The sequence below is a fragment of the Scomber scombrus genome, chromosome 5 (genome assembly GCF_963691925.1).
Source record: "Scomber scombrus chromosome 5, fScoSco1.1, whole genome shotgun sequence".
In the NCBI taxonomy this organism is placed as follows: domain Eukaryota; kingdom Metazoa; phylum Chordata; class Actinopteri; order Scombriformes; family Scombridae; genus Scomber; species Scomber scombrus.
Genome location: NC_084974.1, coordinates 23,992,847 through 24,017,299, shown reverse-complemented (window position 1 = coordinate 24,017,299; position 24,453 = coordinate 23,992,847). Strand labels below are relative to the sequence as shown.

Sequence of the window (24,453 nt, the reverse complement as noted above, 5' to 3'; positions counted from 1 at the left end):
ACCGAGGTCATGTCCTCTGTATTTTTTTCTTAAAGTTTCGTTTCATTGTGAAGTGAAAATAGCCAACGAGACAATGATCCTTGCATCAACAGACCTTCACGTGACACATACTTGCAGATACCGCTGCCATGTCAAAACGAAAGTAGTCGGCTATAGCCAGCGGCAGAGTGAGGCCTTGAAATCCACTGGGAATGTTTTCACCGGCCCCGGTGTCATGTCCCAACTGGTTTCCAATTTTATTTTTAAAGATTTTGTTGGCATAGACACCTTTATTTAGCAGTAGACCGACAGGGAACATGGGAGAGAGAGGGGGGTGTGACATTCAGCAAAGGACCTCCGATCGGGATTCGAACTGGGGTCGGCTGCGTATACCACTCGACCACATGCGCGCCCCCCAACTGGTTTCCAATTTAACTGGTTTCCTTACCGAACAGCTCCAGCTGTGTTGCGCTTCCGTCAACAGATTCGTCACAAATTCACAAATATACACAGCATATTACTGGAGATTTTTAAGTCGCAGTTATATAGTGCTCACTTCCAGAAAAATATCCACTGCAGTAGATGTGAACTGCGACTTGAAAATCGCCAAAAATATGTTTTATATTGGACTTGACCCGATTTTGCAAACTGTTCATTCATTGGATGAGCCCTTTTCTCCCTTTCCCAGCAGGCTGAGAAAATGATATATTGCAGTTATAATTTTTAAATATACAACCATGGAAGTTGTAGAATACTGAAATAGGAGTTGATTTAAGTTGAACATTGGAAGTGATAAGAAAGAACTGGACCACAAGAGTGAGCATGACTGAGAAATGCACAGCAAGAAAGCGGTATAAATAGGCTTACATCATGGATTACATTTAACTGATATATACAGTATCTCACAAAAGTGAGTACACCCCTCACATTTTTGCAAATATTTTATTATATCTTTTCATGGGACAACACTATAGAAATGAAACTTTGATATAACTTAAAGTAGTGAGTGTACAACTTGTATAGCAGTATAGATTTACTGTCCTTTGAAAATAACTCAACACACAGCCATTAATCTCTAAACAGCTGGCAACACAAGTGAGTACACCTCACAGTGAACATGTCCAAATTGTGCCCAAACTATCAATATTTTGTGTGACCACCATTATTATCTAGCACTGCTTTAACACTCTTGGTGGAATTCACCAGAGCTGAACAGGTTGCTACTGGAATCCTCTTCCACTCCTCCATGATGACATCACGGAGCTGGTGGATGTTGGACACCTTGCGCTCCTCCACCTTCCGCTTGAGGATGCCCCACAGGTGCTCAATTGGGTTTAGGTCTGGAGAGATACTTGGCCAGTCCATCACCTTTACCTTCAGCTTCCTCAGCAAGGCAGTTTTCATCTTGGAGGTGTGTTTGGGGTCGTTATCATGTTGGAAAACTGCCCTGCGGCCCAGTTTCCAAAGGGAGGGGATCATGCTCTGCTTCAGAATGTCACAGTACATGTTTGAATTCATGCTTCCCTCAATGAACTGCAGCTCCCCAGTGCCGGCAGCACTCATGCAGCCCCAGACCATGATGCTACCATCACCATGCTTGACTGTAGGCAAGACACAGTTGTCTTTGTATTACTCACCAGGGTGCCGCCACACACGCTGACACCATCTGAGCCAAACAAGTTTATCTTGGTTTCATCAGACCATAGGACATGGTACCAGTAATCCATGTCCTTGGACTGCTTGTCTTCAGCAAACTGTTTGCGGGCTTTCTTGTGCATCAGCTTCAGAAGAGGCTTCCTTCTGGGACGATGGCCATGTAGACCAATTTGATGCAGTGTGCGTCGTATGGTCTGAGCACTGACAGGCTGACCCCCCACCTCTTCAACCTCTGCAGCAATGCAGGCAGCACTCATTCGTCTATTTTTTGAAGCCAACCTCTGGATATGACGCTGAACACGTGGACTCAACTTCTTTGGTCGACCCTGGCGAGGCCTGTTCCGAGTGGAAGATGTCCTGGAAAACCTCTGTATGATCTTGGCCACCGTGCTGTAGCTCTGTTTCAGGGTGTTAGCAATCTTCTTATAGCCTAGGCCATCTTTATGAAGAGCAAAAATTACATTTTTCAGATCCTCAGAGAGTTCTTTGCCATGAGGCGCCATGTTTAATATCCAGTGACCAGTATGAGAGTATGAGAGAGAAAACACCAAATTTAACAGCCCTGCTCCCCATTCACACCCGAAACCTTGTAACACTAACAAGTCACATGACAACAGGGAGGGGCAATGACACAATTGGGCACAATTTGGACATGTTCACTGTGAGGTGTACTCACTTGTGTTGCCAGCTGTTTAGACATTAATGGCTGTGTGTTGAGTTATTTTCAGAGGACAGTAAATCTATACTGCTATACAAGTTGTACACTCACTACTTTAAGTCATACCAAAGTTTCATTTCTATAGTGTTGTCCCATGAAAAGATATAATAAAATATTTGCAAAAATGTGAGAGGTGTACTCACTTTTGTGAGATACTGTAAGTTGCTGTCTTATTTTTGACCTCGGTATTTGAAAAATCCTGGCTACGGCCTTGGTCACACAAACACACATGCGCAGGCACTCTCTATAGCGCACTCTTGCTTGCTCGATTCAGAGTCCGGCAGATTATATCTTATTTGCGGGCGTCAAGGAGCCGATATCGGGAGAGTTGGGATGTCTGACTCAATAAATTTGGAAAAAGAAAAAAGAAGAGCTGACAACTGATGAAACTCAGATCAAGCTTTAAGTGTACAATATTGCTGTATTTTGAGAATGTTTGTGACATGGCCGCTATCTTGGAAATGGAGGTGGAAGACACAGTGGGAAACAACAATAGCCTACACTAACATGCACGTGCAGCTGGATCAGCTACCAAAACAAAGAACAGTGACTTCATTCACTGCTCAGGTCGCCATTACTTCACTATTTACTCACATAGCAAATCATTTTTTGCATCCAGTGAGGCTCAGTGTCATATATTGCACCTTTAAGTTCAGGATATGGTCATCACACACAGTATAAAATCTATCTGTGTGCAGATAGTTTTGTCTCTTGGCTTTAACCTCCTGGTCCTGATGGTTTTGGATTGAGTTCAGTGACTGAAGCAGGTTTTTCACGAGTGAGCTGGAGGTGCAAATGTAGTATTTCTCATGTAAATTAAACTCCTAATAACCTAATAAACATTTAATCTGAATACAGATCATCCAGTACCTTTACTATTGTTATTATCATTATTTTGCCTTTATTGATAAGAATGGTTTGCTGTGGAGTACTCTTTTTATCTGTAATCAATGTGTTTCATTATTCCCCAGTCTGCTAAAATTAATTTAGCTGGACTGAATCCTGAAGTGGATCCAGGTTCCCTGGAGGAAACTTGGCATGTCCCAGTTTCCCATATGTCCTTCCTCTTCTTGCTTCATAAACGCTAGCATACCTAATCTTTTAAAAACATCCTGTCATAGCACTACCTAGTATTGTCAGGTTGCTGTGACCGCTGACACTCGAGCCAGCTACCAGTTTCCGATGCAGACTGTGAGCTGAATTCCTAAAATAAAGATTTCTATAAATATTCCTCTCATTTAAAAAAAATAAAATCTGTTGTGATATTTTTGATGACCATATTTTCCTTGTTTTTAATCCACCTACAGATACAGACATACATACATTTCATTTGTACATTCACATTCAGTCAACAAAAACACACTTGGCATTATAATCTAACCGACTTGTTCACAATGCATGCAAACACACACATTTACTCATATTCAGCAGCCAATAAAAATTAAGCTATAATGATTTAATAGCTTGTTTATATGTTTAAGTACACCATCAAAAATAATACACAGCTCTCTTTATAAAATGTAATAATACACTTCAGTTAAACATGTTAGATTAGAGCACTTTTAGATCCTCAATGAAGTTAATAGGCCCTAGCTATGCAGGACAACAAACATTAACATCTGTCGACACTCATCTCAGTCATCAAACAAAAAGCACATAAACAAATTGCTCCACTGAGTTTAAGAGCCGGCTGGTATTCACAGATGACGTGCAGCTTGTTATTTCTGTCTGAAGGACAGATGATGCTTTTAAGAGGAATGAGAACATGGAAATATAACATGAATTGTTCTCAGTGATTACTGATGTTTGTCATTTGGATCATTTAACGCCTTAAATCTTTCATGTTTAACATTACTATTATTACTTATTATTATCCTCATCAAAGAAATATCAGCAGTAGCATTAGGTTTGTTTATAAGTCTGACTGCATCATTTTAGTTTCCCCCATTCTCGTATCAGAAGGAGAGATCTATGTGTTTACTTACGGCTGGATCTCTGGTCTGGTTGAAAACATGGCCGTCCTCTTGGTCTCTGTCAGAGTCTGCAACAGAAAAAAAAACTCAGGTTATTTTGATTATTACAGTGACTTTATGCGTATTGCACATATTGTCCAATTGAGTGAAGACTACAATTATGAAAAGCACTCACTCCTTGGTTTTTCAACATTTTGCATAATGAGAGTCATAAAGAGTCTTGCAGATAAAGGCACATAAACAATAAAACTAGCACATGTCCAATAACCTCAAACTTCTTTTACAAGAAAAAAAAATTAATGCATAGGAAAAGAAATAAAGATAATTAAGCTTTTTTAAACTTTTAAATTAAACATAAAGCAGCTGATTAGTTTTTCCTTTTATCCTTTACTGGGTGTTTATAGTAATTCTGTAAGTCTAAAACTAGAATGTTAAGAACAAATGAACACTATCTCTGCTATTTTTTAAATTTTAATAGTACAGTATGATAATAAAACTACTTTAAATTTATTACATGTTTTTCTCGCCTCAAATTAAATAAAGAACAGTTTTAACAGATTTAGCCTCAGTGGACAAACTGCATTTATTATTACATAAACCACTATCGGTATGCAGTCAATGACAGGACTGTCCTTATAACAGTAAATTGGCTCTAGTAGCGTTCTTAAGAAAGCGAAATGTCAGATGTTCATGTCACGCTTGTGCATAAGCAGTGTCTGATAAAGTGACACGGCCGTCAGTCTGAGACTTCTCGGACGGCGGTCTTGAGATTCTTTCCGTGTTCTCTGACATACCTCTGCACCAGCTACCCGAGCCCAAACCATCTGCCCGTGCTCGCTACCCTGTCCCCTACCAACAGCACCACTCAAACAGCCCTGGGACATCAATCATTGTAGTGACATTGTCATGATAATCAAAAAAAGTTTGTATTCCTGTGTATAAATGTCGTTGCAAAAAAGGTAGTGTTGTATCAGATTTCCTATTTTTCAACAAATGTGCTTGTTAAAGACTGAGAGTGCTCTGTACTACATTACATATTCATAAAGTGAGACAGCAGCATCTGCATCAACCAGTCCAGCATGTCTCGAACTGAATCCCGCCAACCAGAGTCACGTGATTAAACTGATGCCAGGAGCCAAACACTGAACTATTTCACCTTAAGAGCCAACAAAGACAGACACCAAACCAAAAGTTTCTGCCTGTAACTTAGTAGTAAAACATCTCAGTGTCATGATCACAACCCTACAAATGTCCTCTAAGACTATTTTAACCAAATGGTCTTTTTAGTTGAATCATAGACTGATAAATGCACTTTTTTATTTTATTGTACATTATATATGCCATTGTGATGTTGGACAATGTTGGCCAGCTGCAGTATGGCCTCTGCAATTACTCCTTATGTTTTTGTTTTGTTTTTTAAAGATTTATTTTGGGCTTTTTTTGCCTTTCATTTACACAGTAACTGGGAGAGAGGCCAACAGGAAATAGTGAGAGAGAGATAGGGTAATGACCTGCAGCATAGGTCCCTGGCTGGATTCGAACCAGAGATGCTGTACTTATGTATCATGCACTCTTACCACTTGATGACCAGGGTGGTCTATCCTTATGTATTTTAAGTATTTCTAATATTATCATATTTGTATTTTTGGATTGTCTTTGTGTGTTAATGAACTCTGTTTGCAAAAAAGGTTTACTCCAAATTGCCCATTGTGGGACGAATAAAATATTTATTTTTATTTTCTTAATTGAATTGAATGGAACAATTAAGTGTTTTTTCTTGTCTGCTGTTGCATTGTAATAACAGGTTCCAACTTTACTCCAGTCAGTTAGTAACCACTGGCCATATTAAGAAAGATAATTATCTCATACTGAAACCAGTAAAGCAGACTAAATGAGACTGATTCAATAGATCCCTTTCTGATTCTTTGATGCATGTCTACTCAGACATTTTGGGGTTTCTAGGCTGCCAACTGTTTGATATTCAGTCACCAAGGATATCTGATGTGAGCAATAAATGCAGCAATGATGCCGGCAGGAACCGATGAAGCTGAGGGTTTGTAGCACTGACTGTAAAACAAACATTCACATTAGTTTTGACCGTCACTTGGAACAGTGCATGTTCAGAATATTTAAGCCAGTGAAGAAACTTTGCATTAGAGTTCTGCACAAATAGGTTGGATGTATTAAAGATTTCAAAACTTCCTTCAGCTCCTCTGAGAGTTGTGCTGTGAGAGAAATAAACAGTAACTCCAAGCACCTGGGCGGTGCCTCGTCTGAAGGAATCATATTTCTTAAACTTGATTAGTAGTCAGTACTTTAACTGGAGCTGAACGTGTAGAAGCTCCTCAGTGTATCAGCAGCATAACTCCTGCAGTTTGGAAATCACTTGGCCTTCTGTCACTGCGGCCCCCAGCTATCTCATTCCATGCAGTCCTGCATTCATGTGATCACTTTTTTAAATGCCTTAGCTAGTATGTGTGCGCGCGTGTATATTTGTGTATGTGAAAAGGATAAAGCCCATGCATGTGTGTGTGTGTGTTTGTGTGTTTTTGTAGGACGTGTAGAGTGTCAGCGAGGATGTCGGGCCTGTTTGGGTGGGTTGGAGGTATCTGGTGTCTAGCAGGTCACAGGAACACATAACACACATTCATTGCTGCCCAGCCGTCACTGTGTCAGCCACAGAGGAACAGGGACAGGCACTCCTGGAATAGAAAAAGTTTGAGGGATCAACCAGTTTAACGTGAAGTGATGAGCTCTAAAGTGATGAGAACAAAGACGTCAAAACCGGCTGTGAGTCCCTGATAGATCGCTGACTCTACTGCTCCTACATGTTGAGACTATCGTGTATTGGATTATGTATAGTATCTGTGAAGGTTTAATGACAATAGTTATTGTTATATAAACAAAAATATAATAACAATCTTTTGGACACTGAGCAGATCCAGAACCAAATGTTTTTACTCTATCGACATCTCATTCAACTGAAAAACAGCATAAATAAATAGTACTTGTGTTATACAATGGAACGAAATATGATTCTGGTGCATTTTTTAAAAGAGTAGACATATAAAAAGCAGCTCTTACATATTTTAGAAATACCAACTGATAAACTTTTGGTAACAAATTTGGCAAGCAGGGTTGTCAAACGAGATGTTCAGCTGGCCGTGTTGAGAGAGAGGCTTGCTAACTATTATTTTTGTGCTGACTGACTGACATTGTGTCAGGTACAGCAGCAACAACAGGTGCAACCACTACATTGCTGCACTAATGGCATGTAAGAGGCAGCCCGAGTACACATGAGCAGTCATCACTGCAGTGTTTCATTAACCTAAAGCATACACAGCAGTGAGAGTAATGTGCAGGATGACATTGTTGTCATTTAAAAATTTAGCAGCCAAAAAAAGTACTTTCAGTCATCAAAGTGGTCATTTTCTGTATTGAAAACATGAATTTACTTAAAAATGAAAGTTCATAAGCTTTAGTCACACCTCTAAAGGAAACAGAGTCCTTCACTTTAAGTAAAAAGATTATGTCCGTTTGACTTGTGGAGGTTTGCACCTGACAGCAGCTTTAAACTGCAGCTCTGTGTGACAGACAGACAGCAGCAGGTGGCGGAGGTGGCACACCCTGGACGGAGAGAAGGAATGGAGGGATGGTCAGAAGAGGAGGAGAAGATTTGAAATGCCTTGCAGCCCAGCCTTTATATAGATCAGACTCACATCTGCAGGCCCCCACATGCCTAATGAGTGCCCCAATCAGCAAAGGAACTTCATCTTTCTGCATGTAGGTGTAGTAGTGAGGTGGGAAGATGATGTGATGATAACCTTGATGGTTGTCAACATAGAAACACAGAGTCTCCTTAATGCCAGCAATTATAAATATTACAACTTAATTTCTGAAAAATCCCATTTGTTCCACCATTTAGGTGTTGGCTCAGGCTTCAGCAGGCTTACTGAAATACATCAGTCGTGACACAGAAAAATATGAGATAGGCTTGTAAAAAGCAGTTTTCATCTCAGAGGAAAATAAATTAAAAAAATTAAGAAGTATGTACTTAGGTGGTGAAGTTGTTTGTATGATTGATGTAGCATAGATCAGCATCAAAGATAAACAGGCTCACACATCCAGTCTGAAATCTGTGTGGTCTCATTGGTTGCTTACATCCTGACAAACACCACAGACTGTACTGATGAACACACAGACCTCAAATCTGATCAAAGTGCTTTGTACCAAGTTGAAATGAAAAATGAAAGCCAAGAAAAATATCCAGGAGGCTAAATCGAAAAGATCGAAACAATCTAACATCAGTTTACTTCCTGTCCCTTAAAGAATTTTCAAACATTCATTTCCACTGATTCTGTTGAATATTCATTCTGAAAACTGTCAAACTGGTGCAAAATCTTTAAATTCTTAATAATGTACCACGCAAAGGGCATCCAGCTAAAATGATCCAAAGCAGCTAATATGCAGCCAAGGAGTCTTAGTACTGGTTGCCTGACTGCTCTCATGTTGAGTTTTCCATTTGAAGATTAAGAACAAACCAGAAAGCTAAAGAGCATTGTGGTGCTGTCAACCACTCTGCAGTTTTGGATTAATTTGTCTTGAGCACATTTGATAATGCGGGTGGGTTATTGAGGTCAGAGTGGAAAAGACAGTGTGACAGCACCTTTCAACTTCAGCACAGAGCTTCATGCACAAAGCTTCTTTGTCAGTTTTACATGTAATCACTCTGTGAAAGAATTAAGGACATTTACATACAAAGGTGCTGAACTGCTGTGACATTTCTGTCTTAATGTGGGTTACTGAGAAGCACTAGTCCAGCAGTCTGGAGTTAAATGCTTTGATAAAGTTTTTTTTTTTTTTCAGTATCGGTTTCTCCAAAATCTGTGCATGGCATCTAGTGTATGGTTAAGATCAGGGAAAGACTGTGGTTATGGCACATTTTTCAAATCTGTCATAAATCAGGTTCTCAATCAAGTTTTGCTCACTGTAATCATTCTTCCTGTTCATATTGACCACTGGAAAGTCCTTTGTAATGCACTTTCTATATAAGTGATGGGGAGCAAAATCCACAGTGTTATTGTATAGCTAATATGAAGCTTCAGCCATTGAAATGAGTAAAATCAAGTGTCTATTTAACATAAAATTCTCTCTCTTTTTTACTATACTTTCACTCTAGCTCAAGTAAATAGCAAGTATGAACAGGAGGAATGATTACGACATGCAAAGCCTGTTTAAATGTTAAATGCCCAGCCATTCAACTCCCAGTCTGTACTTGTATCTAGTCACCTGTTCACCATCGAGTTATCAGTTTAAGTCTTGGCTTTCAGTTCAGTCCTTGTTGGATCCTTTGTCAAGTTTTGTTCAAGTTCATCAAGCCTGTTCTGTTCAGCTCTGCTGAGCCTACTTTTGGTTTTTGTATGCACGTTCCAGGAATAAAGACCTTTTTCTGCAACCCTGTTTCCCCTTTGGTCTCTACATTTGGGTCCATCTGCTCCACTATCCCTGACATATGGTTAGCAACACACTTGGTTGAGGTTAGGGAATGATCGTGATTACAGTTAATGAAAAAAGCAAATGTTAATTGCAACTTTGGTCTACTACATGCAACTTTACTCTTACCGGACACACTATTAATGCATTGGCATTGAACTTTGGTACTGGATGTAAATCATCAGGGGAGGCTTTATCCAGGATGGATATAAGTCCCCAGGACACTTAAGTTACAAGGTCACACACTTTGTACACACAACATTCTGCCTTTTTTGTGGCAGTTTAAAAACAGTATGCTACTTTGTCATCATTCACGCGACAAGAAACACAGTTCGTAAGTGTTTGAACAACCTATGTCCTTTTTCTGGCAAGGACATCATCTAGCTCCAGATATCTGTGAGGGAATGTGATGGTGTGATGTGAGCCAAATAGTTTTTGTTGCTCTGCACGGTCCTGTGCTGACTTCAAGCAGCAGCCTTGTGAAACTGTCCCTGCAGCTCTAATCCTTTTGAGAGGCTGCAGTAAGCCTATTAGAGATGGACAAGTTAATGATGTTATAGTTGGCCTCGGTAATGGCAAGACTTGAGCAGGTGTCCGCCTAAAGAAAACAACCACCCATCTGCCCTTTAAAACGCTGATAACATTTCTTTGACACAGTGCTGCAGTGATGCAGCACATGAGAGACAGCTGAAGATGTGAGTTTGTGATTTATTTGTCGAGGGAGGTATTATCAACAGAGGCGAGATATCGACAAAAATAAATTTTCTTCTCACATACTTACATAAGAGCACATGCATACAGACACACACACACACACACACACACACACACACACACACACACACACACACACACACACACACACACACACACACACACACACACACACACACACACACATACACACAGAGGAAATACCAGAACACTTTTTCACAATTGGTGTCAGGCTGACTACATAACACAAACCTTATTGGATCTAATTTTAGGACAATCACAAGACCAGAGGAGGGAAACTGTTTGTTTTCCAGACACCGGGCAGCATGTAAAAACTTCCACAAACAACAACAAAAAAACTGTAATTTAGTAATCACCATCACTCTGAGAGCAGTGTGAACCACATGCATGGACACACATACTGTAGCTTATATAAATGGAACTCCAGCATGTTGATGCCTTATGTATTTTGTCTCACACTTTCTCAGTATTATAATCTTTTTGTACACTTACTCTGTGTATTTACTGTTTGGAGGCAGCCTGAATACAAACATTTCAAACTATTTGAAATGCATTGATCCTAATGAATATTGCAGTAAACTTGAAAGTTTAACAAACATAATTTCTGTGAATTCACATGCATCACAGACACATAATCTGAGATAAATAAATACCAGAGGGAGAGGCTTTTGAGTGCGTTTGTGAGCTTTGATCAATAGAGTACAGGCAGCCTGGACTGGCTGCCTTTCTCTCTTTAAAACAAATGAAGCACTGTCATATTGTAATCATAATGTCATCGTCACTATGTCTCCATGGCAACCTCTACTCAAACACTGCAGAAGACTCGCCCTCTGAAACACGAGAGTTGTCTCTGACATAAATAAATCCTTAACACGTCTTGGCAGTGTACACTAAGAATGAAAACCAATGGACGGTATCAGGGAGAGCGGTCAGATAAACAGCCAAATATAGAAAATGAACGTCAAGATACGGATCAGTCGAAGGGTCAGATCACCCAAATTACAAAAAAACATATTGCGCCACTTTCCCGTAGTGGTATGAAGTCATGCAGAAAGTTTCTCTGACACATGCTGAATCAAAGTTTACGTCACCACCAAAATATAATGATGGGGAATGGAATTTAATCTCAACAGTTTTTATTGGGAGTGTTTTATTAGCTGCGGTATTATACACCTTGAACTGTTTACAGTGAGGTTCAGATATATAAGGATATTGTTTGTGGAAAGAAACTTATTTAAGTTTTAATTTTAAGTTTGGAGACAAAATGGATGAAAGATGTGGCATTGACCAGACTAGGGCATTTCCAATCACAAGAGTTTGATTGGTTGCAATATGAGAAATGTAGGATTTAGTGTTTTTTGGAGCTTGACCTGAGAAACTAACAAGAAACAGTCAGGATATCTTGGCCAAACATCGATTTTTCTCTTTTTAATCCACCTCTTGTGTCCTTCATAAATTTCCAGCTGCAGTTTTTACTAGGCATCACACCTGACTGACGTTTAGTCATTTTATCGTATACTATGATGACCAAAGATATTATGTAATTTCCACGAAAAAAACAAGATTAATGCAGACTTTAGGTCACTGTGATCAGGACAAGGGGCAACAACAACAACATGATATAACTGTTTCTGATCTAGCTGCAAAGCAATAACTGCCTCTATCTTCAATGATGAAGGTGACAGACTGTGTGTGTGTTCATTTCAACTGGCCAGTGCTGCTGCTGCTGCTGCTGGCAGAGGATCCTCAAGAAATGTAGAGTTAATCTGTTTTTGTTGTGATGTTGTGTTTGAATCCAAAACTAATATAAATAGAGGAACGTTGTGAAAGCAAAAAGGCTTAAATGCTACAAATACCACTACACCACTTAATCAACAGTGATACAGATGGAGCATGAGGGGGAAGATGCATGTATTGTGAGCGCACTATAATAAATGGATGGACAAACTGTGCTGGACCATTTTGGGAGTAAAAGGAAGAGAAATCCTGTGGATCTCAGTGGCTACAACAGAGCACCAACAGTGCCAGGGCTTTGACTCCCACTGGGGCTGTCCAAGCTGAAAATTTAGGAAGCAGTGTTGCTGTGAGCCATTTAGATAAAAGACTCCACAAATGGCATAATGTCCAAACCATTCAAGATTAGATCCCAGCATGTCTCCTGCCCATTTGAGACATCAGATGGACAAAACAAGACACACCCGCAGGCACAAGCCTCAGGACAGGAAATGCCTCCATGTAAACAGGAAACAGTGATATTTTTGACAGATTTGGCCCATGACGAAAGACACAAACAGCTCTGGTCATTTGAAGATAAAAATTTGCCATAGACCATTGATTGTGTCTTCCATTTCAGGGATATAGGTATATTTAAATAGCATCTCAAATATGAAATGACATGTACGCCAAGTCATTGGTTTACATGAGCCTTCCTTCCTGAAAAATCCTCTTGGCTCTCTGTGTACACCTAGGGAAGTTCACCCCTCGTACGTACGTCAAACGGTGTTTCCTCATGAGGTCTCCCTCCCAAGCCGCCCAATCGACTCTTGACCCTTCTTTCTGGTCTAAAATTAACCCCACCCACAAGCGTAACCACCACCACCCAAAGTCTGTCGCCAGGAAACTGCTATCATCATCCATCATTTCATTTTTGCCATCATTTACTCTCAGCTTATGGACACACACACACACACACACACACACACACACACACACACACACACACACACACACACACACACACACACACACACACACACACACACACACACACACACACACACACACACACACACAAATTACTTAGTACTGTTTTTCATTTTCTTCATGTTTGCCACATTAACTCAGACTCACAGCAATTATGATTTCTTAGAGGGTCCACAATAAAATATTACAAATACTACAGTTTGACACCTAAAATGTCAGTTGTAACAGCAAACTCAAAGCTATGATCCCTGCACAGACAGCATTGGAGGAGAGTCCAGTTACTGGCCTCCATTTAAACAAGTGCTGCTGGAGTGAACAGGGGTTTGGCAGCTACCATTACTATAATGCAGAGACAGCAACATTGTTTAAAGTACCATAAATATAATAGTATAATATTAAAACATGTTCAAAACAAGGACATAAAAGTCTACAAATGTTTCCAAAAAGTAAAGCAATTCAATCTGTTGCAAAACTATACGTATACTAAGTAACACACTTAATAATTGGCAAGTTCATTAAAACAATTGACGGGAATGGTTGACCTTTGACCTAAGGTCAGAAGCAACAACATTGTATGCACTGTACAATCACTAGACATGACTAGCTGTTGAATTAAATTGTAAAAGATTGAAACTGATATCGCATTTAGTCTAATTACTTTCACAAAACGATACAAAGCTTGTTCTTGTCTTCTCTGTAAAACAGTTGGGCTCCTCAGAGTTAGTTAAGAGCTGAAAACAGTAATAAGGTCCAAATATGTTGTGTTGGAACCAGCACAACCTAAACTGGTTAATAAATCTGTTTCAAGGACCCAAATGGGAATTTATTGTGCTAACAAAGCCAAGAAAAACATCCAACCAGCAATACCCATGAGCAAAAGTTCCTGCCAAGTAGAATCTCTTCAGAAATTAAGCTTTTTATTGCTATGAAATCAAAAAGTCAGATATAATTAAGCACAAATATATGTTGCTCGGAAATTATGCAATCCATTATGTAAGTCAGTGCCACAAATGTGTTTCCTGGCGTGTTGTGGATCTAGCAGCCTCTGTACCCACATTGGGGGCCGACATACCAGGCTGGTGGGTGAGCTCTCCGGTAGAGTTGGAACTGGGGGGCAAACAGATCCTGTGACTGTCACGCTGCAGCTGTTGTTGCTGTGTAACATTGCAACAGGGGCTATTTGAAATTACCATACTGCCAACAGCAGCTCTGACAGCTCTCCAGCATGAAGTCGTATCATTACAACCAGAGCGGGGTCAATCACTGCTTTTACAAAAACGTATTGTTTTATAGAAAATGAATCATAGGATTAGCTTAGTCCTTTAATCATTTTGTTAGTGTATGCAAAAAAACAACATGTATTTTTATAATAGGATTAAGAATTATTTTAAAACATAAGACATCATTTTTTTGTGTTTTTCTATAAACTTGGTGGTACCCATGGTGTTGTTTAATTTTGGAGGATCAACACGTATGGCACTCTCAAAGGTTTTTATAAATATTACAAATAATTTAAAGTGTTACTTAGCCCAGGTCTCATTACAAAACACTCTTATAAACTTGGAGACATAGTGACATACCACGCTGTAAATGGTTACCATAAACCTTCGTGAATACTCAAGTGTTTGTAACCAGCAACTGGCATGTTGGAATAAACACAAGCAGGAGCTGTCTTACTGAAATTATCTTTGCATTTAAACAGTGTGCTATTGTTATGCTCTCCAAAGTCAGCAATGTGGAGTCTGCTGCATAAACTATTCTGCAAATATCTCAGCAGCTCCTGAGCTGCCAAATGTTAAAAGCAGAAAATAAAACAAGTTCTCAGACTGATTCAAACTTAATTATAAAGGCACAAAATAATGATAACGAGGAATTGCTGAAAATGCACTAATACTGCTGCTACTCCAGAAAATGAGCTGTTAGAACCATCAGCTGTAATATCTGACACCTGCTTTCCTCTCTGCAAAAACCAGCCACAAAAATCTTGCTGCACATTTTCCAAGAGCAACACCAGAGAGCCTTTAGGTATCAGCCAGACTGCACTGGGTCATCAGGACAGACTTTATGATACCTCATCTATTCACCCTACCTTAATTCTCAGCCTCAGCGTGTCTCCCTTCAGAAGTTCAGAGGTGACAGACCTCCACCTGCAGCCGCAGAGCTTCAATTTCAGCCTCTCTCTCTTTTCTTATGTTGTTATGATATATCTGTATCATTTACTTCCTGTCTGTCCTCAGCTGCTCTCCGTCACTTGTTGTTGTTGGTGTTCTTAATCTTTTCCCCCTCTCTGTCTATAGCTTTTGCCCCTTGTCACCAGCCAGCCTGTTGCTCCCCTCACTGAAACCTCAGGCCTGGCTCGGGCCCATGGCATCTCTAGGAGGGACGCGTCCAGCTGCCTGATTGGCCACAGTGCAGAGAGATGCCCCCATATTAGGGCAGCAAGAGGCGGGGCTGTACGACTACGATAAAGGAGGCAGGAGAAGAAGATAACAAAGTTTGTGAAATAGTAGACTGTCTGTGTGAGTAGTGAGACTATCAAATGTTCCTCTGTCCGTCTCTCAGATGCCTGCAGCATGTCTGCACACAAAAACCAGTAAACTTGTGGTGGTTCTGTGAAATGCATCATAATCAGTGTTAAATATACCACAGCAGAACTGACAGACACCATATAGTAATATAGCTGTGATAATGGGTAACTTACATTATCTCAAAGCTGATAAAATGAGACTTTTCTACACTTTTCTAACACCAATAAATAAAACTGATATTTTTAATTTTTAATTATTGTCTGAAAATATGATTATAAAAGTATTATTTAACCATAGGGACTCCCTTTTCTATTATATATAATCATTTAAAGTGAAATTGTTCTACAGGTGGACCTGGCTATATCAGTATTGCTGAGTTGATGATATATCATTTCTGAAAAGACTACAAGCTATAAAATAGAAGCTTAAAGCTGAGTTTTTCTACTTTGGATGAAGCTCCTTCTCATCTACAGTCTGACTCACTTCTCCTGAGTTAGTATGACTTGCTAGAGTGATTAACCTGCATTAAAGTTTTGATCACTTAATATCCAAATTTACAAAACTGTGATGTACTCAGTTCATGGTGATGAGGAATCCTTTGGATAAAACCCAGCTAGTGCATGTTGTGTTACATTAGGTACATCCGTTTTCTTTCCAGTAACTTGTTAGTATCAATGGCAGCTGTTGTTTTAGATTAGTATTTCCCAACTGAGTGATCCATCTTCATACATGGAAGCCGAAATAAACCAGAAAGTGGGCAATAATCAAATCCCGATGGTCTTTAAATGCCTGGATGAACTTTCCAATAAGTGATGATGTTGCTATTTTTATCCCAAATGTCTGAAAATAGGAACAGCAGGCCTTGGATCTCGTTTTAGAGAAAGTGTGACGCCTCCTTTCAGGGACACAGCTGCTGTTGTGTGATGAATGGTGTGTGTGTGGGTGTGTGTGTGTGTGCGTGTGTTTGTGTGTCAGCATGTCCCTGTGTGTACATTTGTATTCCTGTCTGCATTTCTGTATGTCAGTGTGTATCCGTCTTTATATTTGTGCACATCTTTGTTTATTTCCTTCCCAGTATTCCCTGTACAGATGATTTGTAGTAGATTTGTCGGGCTGCACAGTTGAGGTAAATATGAGAATGTTTAAGCATGCCAGACACAGAGCCAAAGTCAGGCCAACTGCCAACTACAGACCCCAATCCCAAAATATTACCTGTTGTAATAGGACACCTTGTTGATTCCTGTGGCTAAATTCTCTTTTCCCTTTACAATGAGGTCAGAGGTCACCTACTCAGCAGGATTCAGTATCTTCCTCAGGGACACTACAACAGGGGGGGGGGGGGCAACATGACAATCCTTTGGATGAAAAGACCAAACGCATCCATACTGTATTGTATCCGGTCACACCTGCCACCCAGAGAAAACATTAAACATGGCATGAATGTGAACAAAGCAACTTCATGCTCAGTGAGGTGAATTGATGCAAAAGACATATACTTCACATTGAAGTAATTCAGCTGGATAAAAGGAGGTTAATTGACAATGTAAAGTAAAACCAAAACAGTTTTAGATATAACTCTGTCAATAATGTTTGTTTGTAAATTCTACCTATAAATGATTATCAACAGTAAGAAAAATGTCTTGGTATTTATAAAAACTTCCACAGACTTATGTTAAAATCCTCCAAAGAAAATGCTGATGGTAACAACAGCCAATCCAACGCAACACAAGGATTTAAATTGAATATCAAATCAACCAAATAATCAGTAAACTAAAACATAATCAAGAACAATTTTAAACTCACGCAGGCCGCAGGTGCTTCCAGTAATTCTGACTGATTCCATCTCAGATTGAAGTGGGAAGGAGCCAAGTTACTGATTGTGATAAATAAAATTGATTTGATTAAGCCTCAAACTCAAAAGGTTCATTAATTATTCACAGTGAATAAGAACTGTATTGCAGCCCCTGCACACCCACGGTATACCTGCACCCACAAGTCCTCCATATTAAACAATCAAATACGTCATGTGACTGCAGACGAGTGGCACATATTGGCACTAATCGGCAGTTCACATCACTGTTAAAAAATAATAATGTTTTAGGATGTGAAAGCTCATAAATAATTAAAATGATCACTTTGTTAAAGTAAGAGTAACGTGATGTGGGTTAAAGGCAAGACTTCCCTAAAGTTAGGCGACCTTTGTTATCATGGCTACAATACCACAGGATTAAGATTAGGGGACATTTGTACTTTTTGGGTTTTTTAACCTCCTAACCTAAGCCTCTGGCTCAGGGTCCTGCTCGAAAATGACCTACCCAAAATGAATATAGTATATCTCTGCAACTACAAGGTCTATATGAATAATCTTGGTATCATAATAAAGGTAACACTTGTGAGATATGTGTAAAGGAAAGCATCAGCATATATGTTACTGGGTCTGAGTAAATAAAGATTGAACACAGCATAAATGAAAGATTTAATTTCCGCCTGACAAAAATTTACATTTTTATAGTGAGTAACACCTTCTAAATTATGCTGTTGTAGCCAATAACCTCTAGAAAAACTGTGCCGACTCACGGTTGGAAACAGGAGACAAACTTTGGCCTTCTGTGAAAAAGTCAGAGACAAAGACAAAAGTTGGGTAAATGCCTTCATCCACTGCTCCTCCTTCAAATTATGAAATGTGTCAACATAAATAGGCTTAATCTGGACTGCGACACTGCTCTGGGTCATAATTATAATGACCACTAGATGGTATCTGTCACTCAAATGTAACTGTCATTTTCAGGCGCCTGACATCACGACCTATTGTGTTGTTTTTCTCAGGAGGACAGTCTCACTTGCACAGGTGTTTTGCCTGATTAGACCTCTTCTCCGGACTGTGTACTTGATTGACATCTCCTCCTCTGCTGTTTGTTTTGTTGCACCTGTTACGGCTGGACAAGTTACAACTTTGTTAATCTTATTCCTGAAGTTTGAAGTTTGGCGACCTTGTCTAATCCCCATCATCATATTCATTAATCTACAACCTGAGCAGGAATGTAAGAGCCAGGTTATTCTAGAAAATAAGTAGTTAGTATGATGTTATAGCAGATTAATTAGCCAAAAGGACCATTAAGCATCTATCCAGACCCCAGAGCTTTATGAACCACATCACCCCTGCCAGCCAGCACAAACTATACCCAACCCACAGGCCTACAAATAGATGTGTCTGTTGCCAGTGAGCTGGGCAGAGGTGGTATGGGTAGGTGGGGTGGGAGTGGGGGTGGAGGTGGGGGTTGCTGTCAGCACAGATCACACAGCCAGTACTGTGTCAGCTAACATGGTCATTGTTGCACAAAGCCAGGATTTAGACACGAGTGAGGCCAGGGACCCTGAAACAAGGGCTGGGCTGCACAGGGAGGGATGGAGGGTGAGAGTGAGGAAAAGGTATCTGGATGCTTATTACCTATAGTTGGTAATTGTTAAGGTGATTTTCATGTTTTATTTGAACTTTTCTTATACGCTCCCATTTGAAACTTAAAAAAAGTATTTTTAAGGCTGATTGTATTGTATTATACTGTACAGTAGCTGTGCAGATGCACCGAGACCTGCATGTGTTTTCCTGGGATGAGTGGCAGTGAGGATGGTCAGGATAGTATGACAGAGGAGACCAAAAAGGGGGACTGAGGATGGGTGTGGTGCTGAGGGTGGGGGTTGTTGATGGGTGAAGAGGAGGGTGAGGGAGCGCGGACAGTTTGGTTGGCATCGCCCGTGACATACCACCAGACCCCAGCTAGCTATGCCCTCGTCAGCGCTTAAATGGACCAAGAAAGGAGAGCAGGCTCTGTGTGTGTGTGTGTTTGTGTGTGTGTGTGTGTGTGTGTTTGTGTGTGTGTGTGTGTGTGTGTGTGTGTGTGTGTGTGTGTGTGTGTGTGTGTGTGTGTGTGTGTGTGTATTACAGTAAAGATCCAGCCCATTCTCAAGGGATACAACCCTAGAGGTCAAGAATTCAGCTGGCAAAAACGACAAGTGAAGTTCCAGTGACAGACGCCATCTAGTGACCGTAGTAATTATGACCCGGAGAAGTGACTCAGTTCATATAACGTCAATATAAGGTGACAAATTTCCATGATGGGAGGTAGATACTAAAGATGGCAAAAAGTGGGCTTAGCTGCAGGAGAGCGCTGTTCACTTCCTGTTTACAAACGCCTCAAACTGCGAATCGGGACAGATTTTTAAAAACTACAATTGTTGTGGTATGTACTGTTGACATGGCGACAAAGGTTGCCTAAATTTAAGGAAGCAGTAACTTTAACCCACACCATGTTACAAGCGATCATTTTAACCCAAACAATGATCTCTGTGTTTTTTGTGCCTAAACCTTATCAGATTTAACAGTGATAAATATTTTAAAAAACACTCCTACGAATCATTCTGGAGTGTATGGTACAATTGACTTATGTGGTCGTTTAATTATGAGGATGTGTTCTTTAAAAACATGCCTGGTCCAAGATGCAGGATTTCAGAGGAGGACAGCCACCACCAGTACTCTACAGGTACTACAAGTTCAATTTATGCCCACCATGGCCACTGAAATGCAGTTCTGGTCAACATTTTAAATCAACAAGTCAATGACTCATAGTAATTCAGACTGCAAAGTGTATTATTCTGATTTCAGCTTAAATTTTTTACATATGAAGTACTAGATGTGAACACTTTTGGCAGGTGAATTACAGTAATAATAGATGTTGTCTTGTTCCATTCTCAAAAAAACAGTGATTTTGTTGTTGATGTTTTTCCCCCCGCATTTCAGATATACTGAGATCAAGAAAAGGCTCAAAAGTAATTTAAAAAGTAATTTTCAGGCACTTCAACATTTTCAAAAAATGATCAAATCACTACATCACAATACAACAATCGTAAACTCGTAAATGATCACTTACAAAGTCATGAATACGACGTCAGGTAAACAAGAGAATAACAATTCAATTTGACAGCACCATTACACTGCCAAACTGAGGAAGCTGATACAAACAGAAAATGGATGTCTTTGTGTCTTGATAGAAAAAATAACAGAGAAGGCAGAAGAGAAAAACATTCTCTGCTAAGTTATTTATTTGCATATATCAAGACACTCCAGGGTGTATTATTGCCTCCTTGACAGACAAGAGTAACCGGCTGTGTGTATGTTTGTGTGTCTTTGTGGGAATATGTTGAATATGTGTTCATATATGGGACATTGTATGCATTTCCCTCATGCAAGTGCACACACACACACACACACACACACACACACACACACACACACACACACACACACACACACACACACACACACACACACACACACACACACACACACACACACACACACACACACACACACACACACACACACACACACACACATCAGCTCGAGCAGATAAACTAAACAGAAGCTGGACACTGTTGTCAGTGACACAATGCTCTTTTCCTCCCCTGGCTTCGCCTTGACCTGCGGCTGCTCGACCTTTCAGTGTGCCGAACTAACCCCGGGCTATTAACAGAGCGGAATGTGAGGATATGTCTTTGCATATGTCTCTTTTAAATACGTGGGGTTTATTGTTATTGTTACTTTATTAGTTGTGAAGCTGTAACAAAGAAAAATATCATCTGCACTATTTGAGAAATGTATCTTGTTTTCTAAAATGATGGCAAAGTTTGATGTTGAGTGGAAGTGATTAAATATGAATGTTTTTCCATAGACAAAAAATACCTGTAGTTTGCAACTTAAGTCAAACATTTAAAGAGCCAGATCCTTTTCTAAAAAGAACAGTGAATATATCAGATGAGGAGAAACATTGGATGTTCATGTTGCTGTTCTGCACTCTCATATTCAAAAGTCACGTATCTTGAATGATGTACTAACTTGTTTGTTTTGACTATTTAGATGTGTAAAATAAGCATCACTCAGTTTCAGTTTTGAAGCAAGACTTCATGAAATCACACAATACGCTGATCCATGTTTTTAAATGACTCCGGCTATTTGGCATCGCTGGATAGCTATTAGCAACCTCATCAACTGTTTTGTGATCACGGTATAACACATGACATCAAATTCATTATCACCACAAGCAGCTACAATAGAGTCAGATGTGACCGAGCATAAGCGTCAGTATCCGCAGACACTAGAACAACAAATATGACTAAATGACCACATGGTCCACTCCCTATCAACCAAAATAGTAACACAAGTATTCATTCAATGCCGTAGTCCAACAAATTAACACAGGATGGTTCTGAAGATGTTCTTTTTCATATAATCTGTGGTATATTTAGGAGAGTATGTAGAGTATCAAACTTGCAGTCAACCCAAAATAATGTGAGAACAATATTTTGATAAACACAAAACTGTGTCATAACTACTCCAGGGTATGTACATGTGTCTATTTCTCTAACAACGGGAGTATAAAGAGTAGATAAAGTACTTCTTAAACAGATTCAGTCTATACGTATTTATTTGGTGGCAGCATTGAGCCACACCTCATATGACTCATCATCTGACTCTCTTCATGTCCCTGAGTTTCCACCTGCGGCCACAGTGCAGCTCATTCCCAGCATCAGCAACAGTTAAAGACCCGGAATGTAAAGGCTACTCTACATTTAGAAAAATATGACCCATCAAAACTGTTCATATCAGTGAGCATATCTAAAAAACTAATACAGTTTCTCTCACCATAAATATGAGCCATGAGAGGAAACAGGTTGAAAAGAATCTTAGTTTAAGCTGCCTAAATTTAACCAAAGTTTTTGCCAAAATCTAACTCTATTCTTAATCAAAGTATAACCCAAAACTCAACTTCTGTAAATCATCTTTATATATGACAATCAGGAGAAAAAAGGAAAGTCCATTTCAAGCTTTTGCCACATAATTCAAATATTTGATGGAGTAGCAGGATCTTCCAATATTTTTTGTAAGCAAAACATTGTGGTAGGTAAATTTTGTGTTACTTTTAGGAAGCTGTTGATCCAGATCGACATCCAAACAAAGTTATTCAAAGTTATTCGTCCTGACCTGCATTGGAGGAAGGCGTCCAGGTGACTCTGAATATTCCACGGAGACACTCACACATGGTCTGCAGGAAGAAGCCAGTGGAGGAAACACAACAACGGAGCAGCCCACACACGGGCCTTGGGGCAGGGAGAGCCGGGCGTCAGAGCTGGGGGAGGCAGGTGGGTGTTGGATGCGATCCGTGGGTTGCTTTGACTGTTTTGGACCCACGCTGGAGGTACACTGCCAGTGTGGATCACAAATAGAGAGAAAGACAGAGAGACAGAGAGAGAGAGAGAGAGAGAGAGAGAGAGAGAGAGAGAGAGAGAGAGAGAGAGAGAGAGAGAGGGTGGAGGGGTCCCGGGGTTGGGAAAGAGGGATGGATGGATGGATTCATGTACAGAGAGAGAGAGATGGATGGAAAGCAGAGGGAGGAGGGGGAGATTGATCGATAGAGAGATAGAAAGACAGAAGAAGAGAGGCACTGTCTCATCAGTGTGTGTAAATATCAACATATGGAATAGTGAACTTTCTTTTTCTTCCACAAACCACCACAAAGTGAGAGATGGGTGAGACTTTGCATGTGTGTGTGTGAGTGGGTTTGTGTGAGGGAGAGGCGACAGCAGCGAGACAGGACAGAATAGGGGTGTATTAGCACTAGTGGACAGTCAGCAGTTTGCTCCGTCCCCCCGCAAAGCCCTGCTCCATTGTTTGTGGTGCTGGAGGCTTTAGCTGTGGCCCATCAGGGCCTTGTTACTGGGCTTAGGGAGGCTGGACACTGGATACCAGTCAGACACAACCGCAGCCAACAAGCCTCTGTTTATAGCAGTTTATTACTGAGTGATCAGAAAATTAAAGCTTATATTTTTTTCCTTTTCAACTAGACCAAGACCAACAAGGTGTTAGTCCATCTCTTAATATTTTGTGACCTGACCTGATAAGTCTCTCAGTCCTGAGACCATTAGTTCCTGCAGGAGATGTAAATCTTTGAAAATGGCTCACAAATATTTAATTTAATTTTTAGAAAAAGGTTCAACAACTTCTTAAAACAACTGCAGTATTTTTTGTAACAAAAAGGATAAAATTATTTGCTACTTTTGATCTTTACAAGCAATTTGTTGACAATAATACAAATATGGAATATAAACAACCCTGCAACCAGCGAGGTCTGATGTGTGTGTAACACTTTAATTACTTACACTTTGTGTGTACCATGAAAAAATCAGTAAGTTATTTTTGATTTTCCCAAATTTGTGTTTGTATCTGTACATTGGTACAGTTTGCTTCTCAAATAATTGGAAATTGGATTTTTAATTATATATACATTTTAAAACATACCTGACAGTAGTTAGCTCTGGGGATGCTTGGAAGCAGGCGTGATGATGAGCGGCCTCACAGGATTCAGATCCTTGTTAGAGGCCGTCATTCAACCTGATCTCACTGCAAATTCACATTTGTTTGTAAAGGAAAGTCTACTGACTGCAAGATATGCAGATATGAGTCATGTGTTGACGGTGTGGATTCAACCTGGCATGTACAAAATACAAAAACTGATAACTAATATTATAAAAACATTAACTGAACTTTGAAAAAAAACAACTGAACTAGCTTAAACTTGCATATGTTGCTGCAAATTGATGGTAAAGTTATATACAT

At 39.9% G+C, this 24,453-nt stretch overlaps 1 protein-coding gene across 1 annotated transcript in view; it reads right to left on the bottom strand.

Annotated features, from left to right (window-relative positions):
• Positions 1 to 24,223, bottom strand: part of prx (periaxin) — a 50,548-nt gene extending 26,325 nt beyond the window's left edge. Inside the window, exons 1-5 of the mRNA XM_062419903.1 lie at positions 24,194 to 24,223; positions 22,822 to 23,040; positions 15,609 to 15,716; positions 14,309 to 14,411; positions 4,339 to 4,394 (exon numbers count right to left, since the gene is read on the bottom strand). Of these exons, the coding sequence (XP_062275887.1) occupies positions 4,339 to 4,394; positions 14,309 to 14,411; positions 15,609 to 15,716; positions 22,822 to 23,040; positions 24,194 to 24,223 (516 nt within the window). The remainder of the gene's footprint in view (positions 1 to 4,338; positions 4,395 to 14,308; positions 14,412 to 15,608; positions 15,717 to 22,821; positions 23,041 to 24,193) is intronic.
• Positions 24,224 to 24,453: the final 230 nt, after the last annotated feature.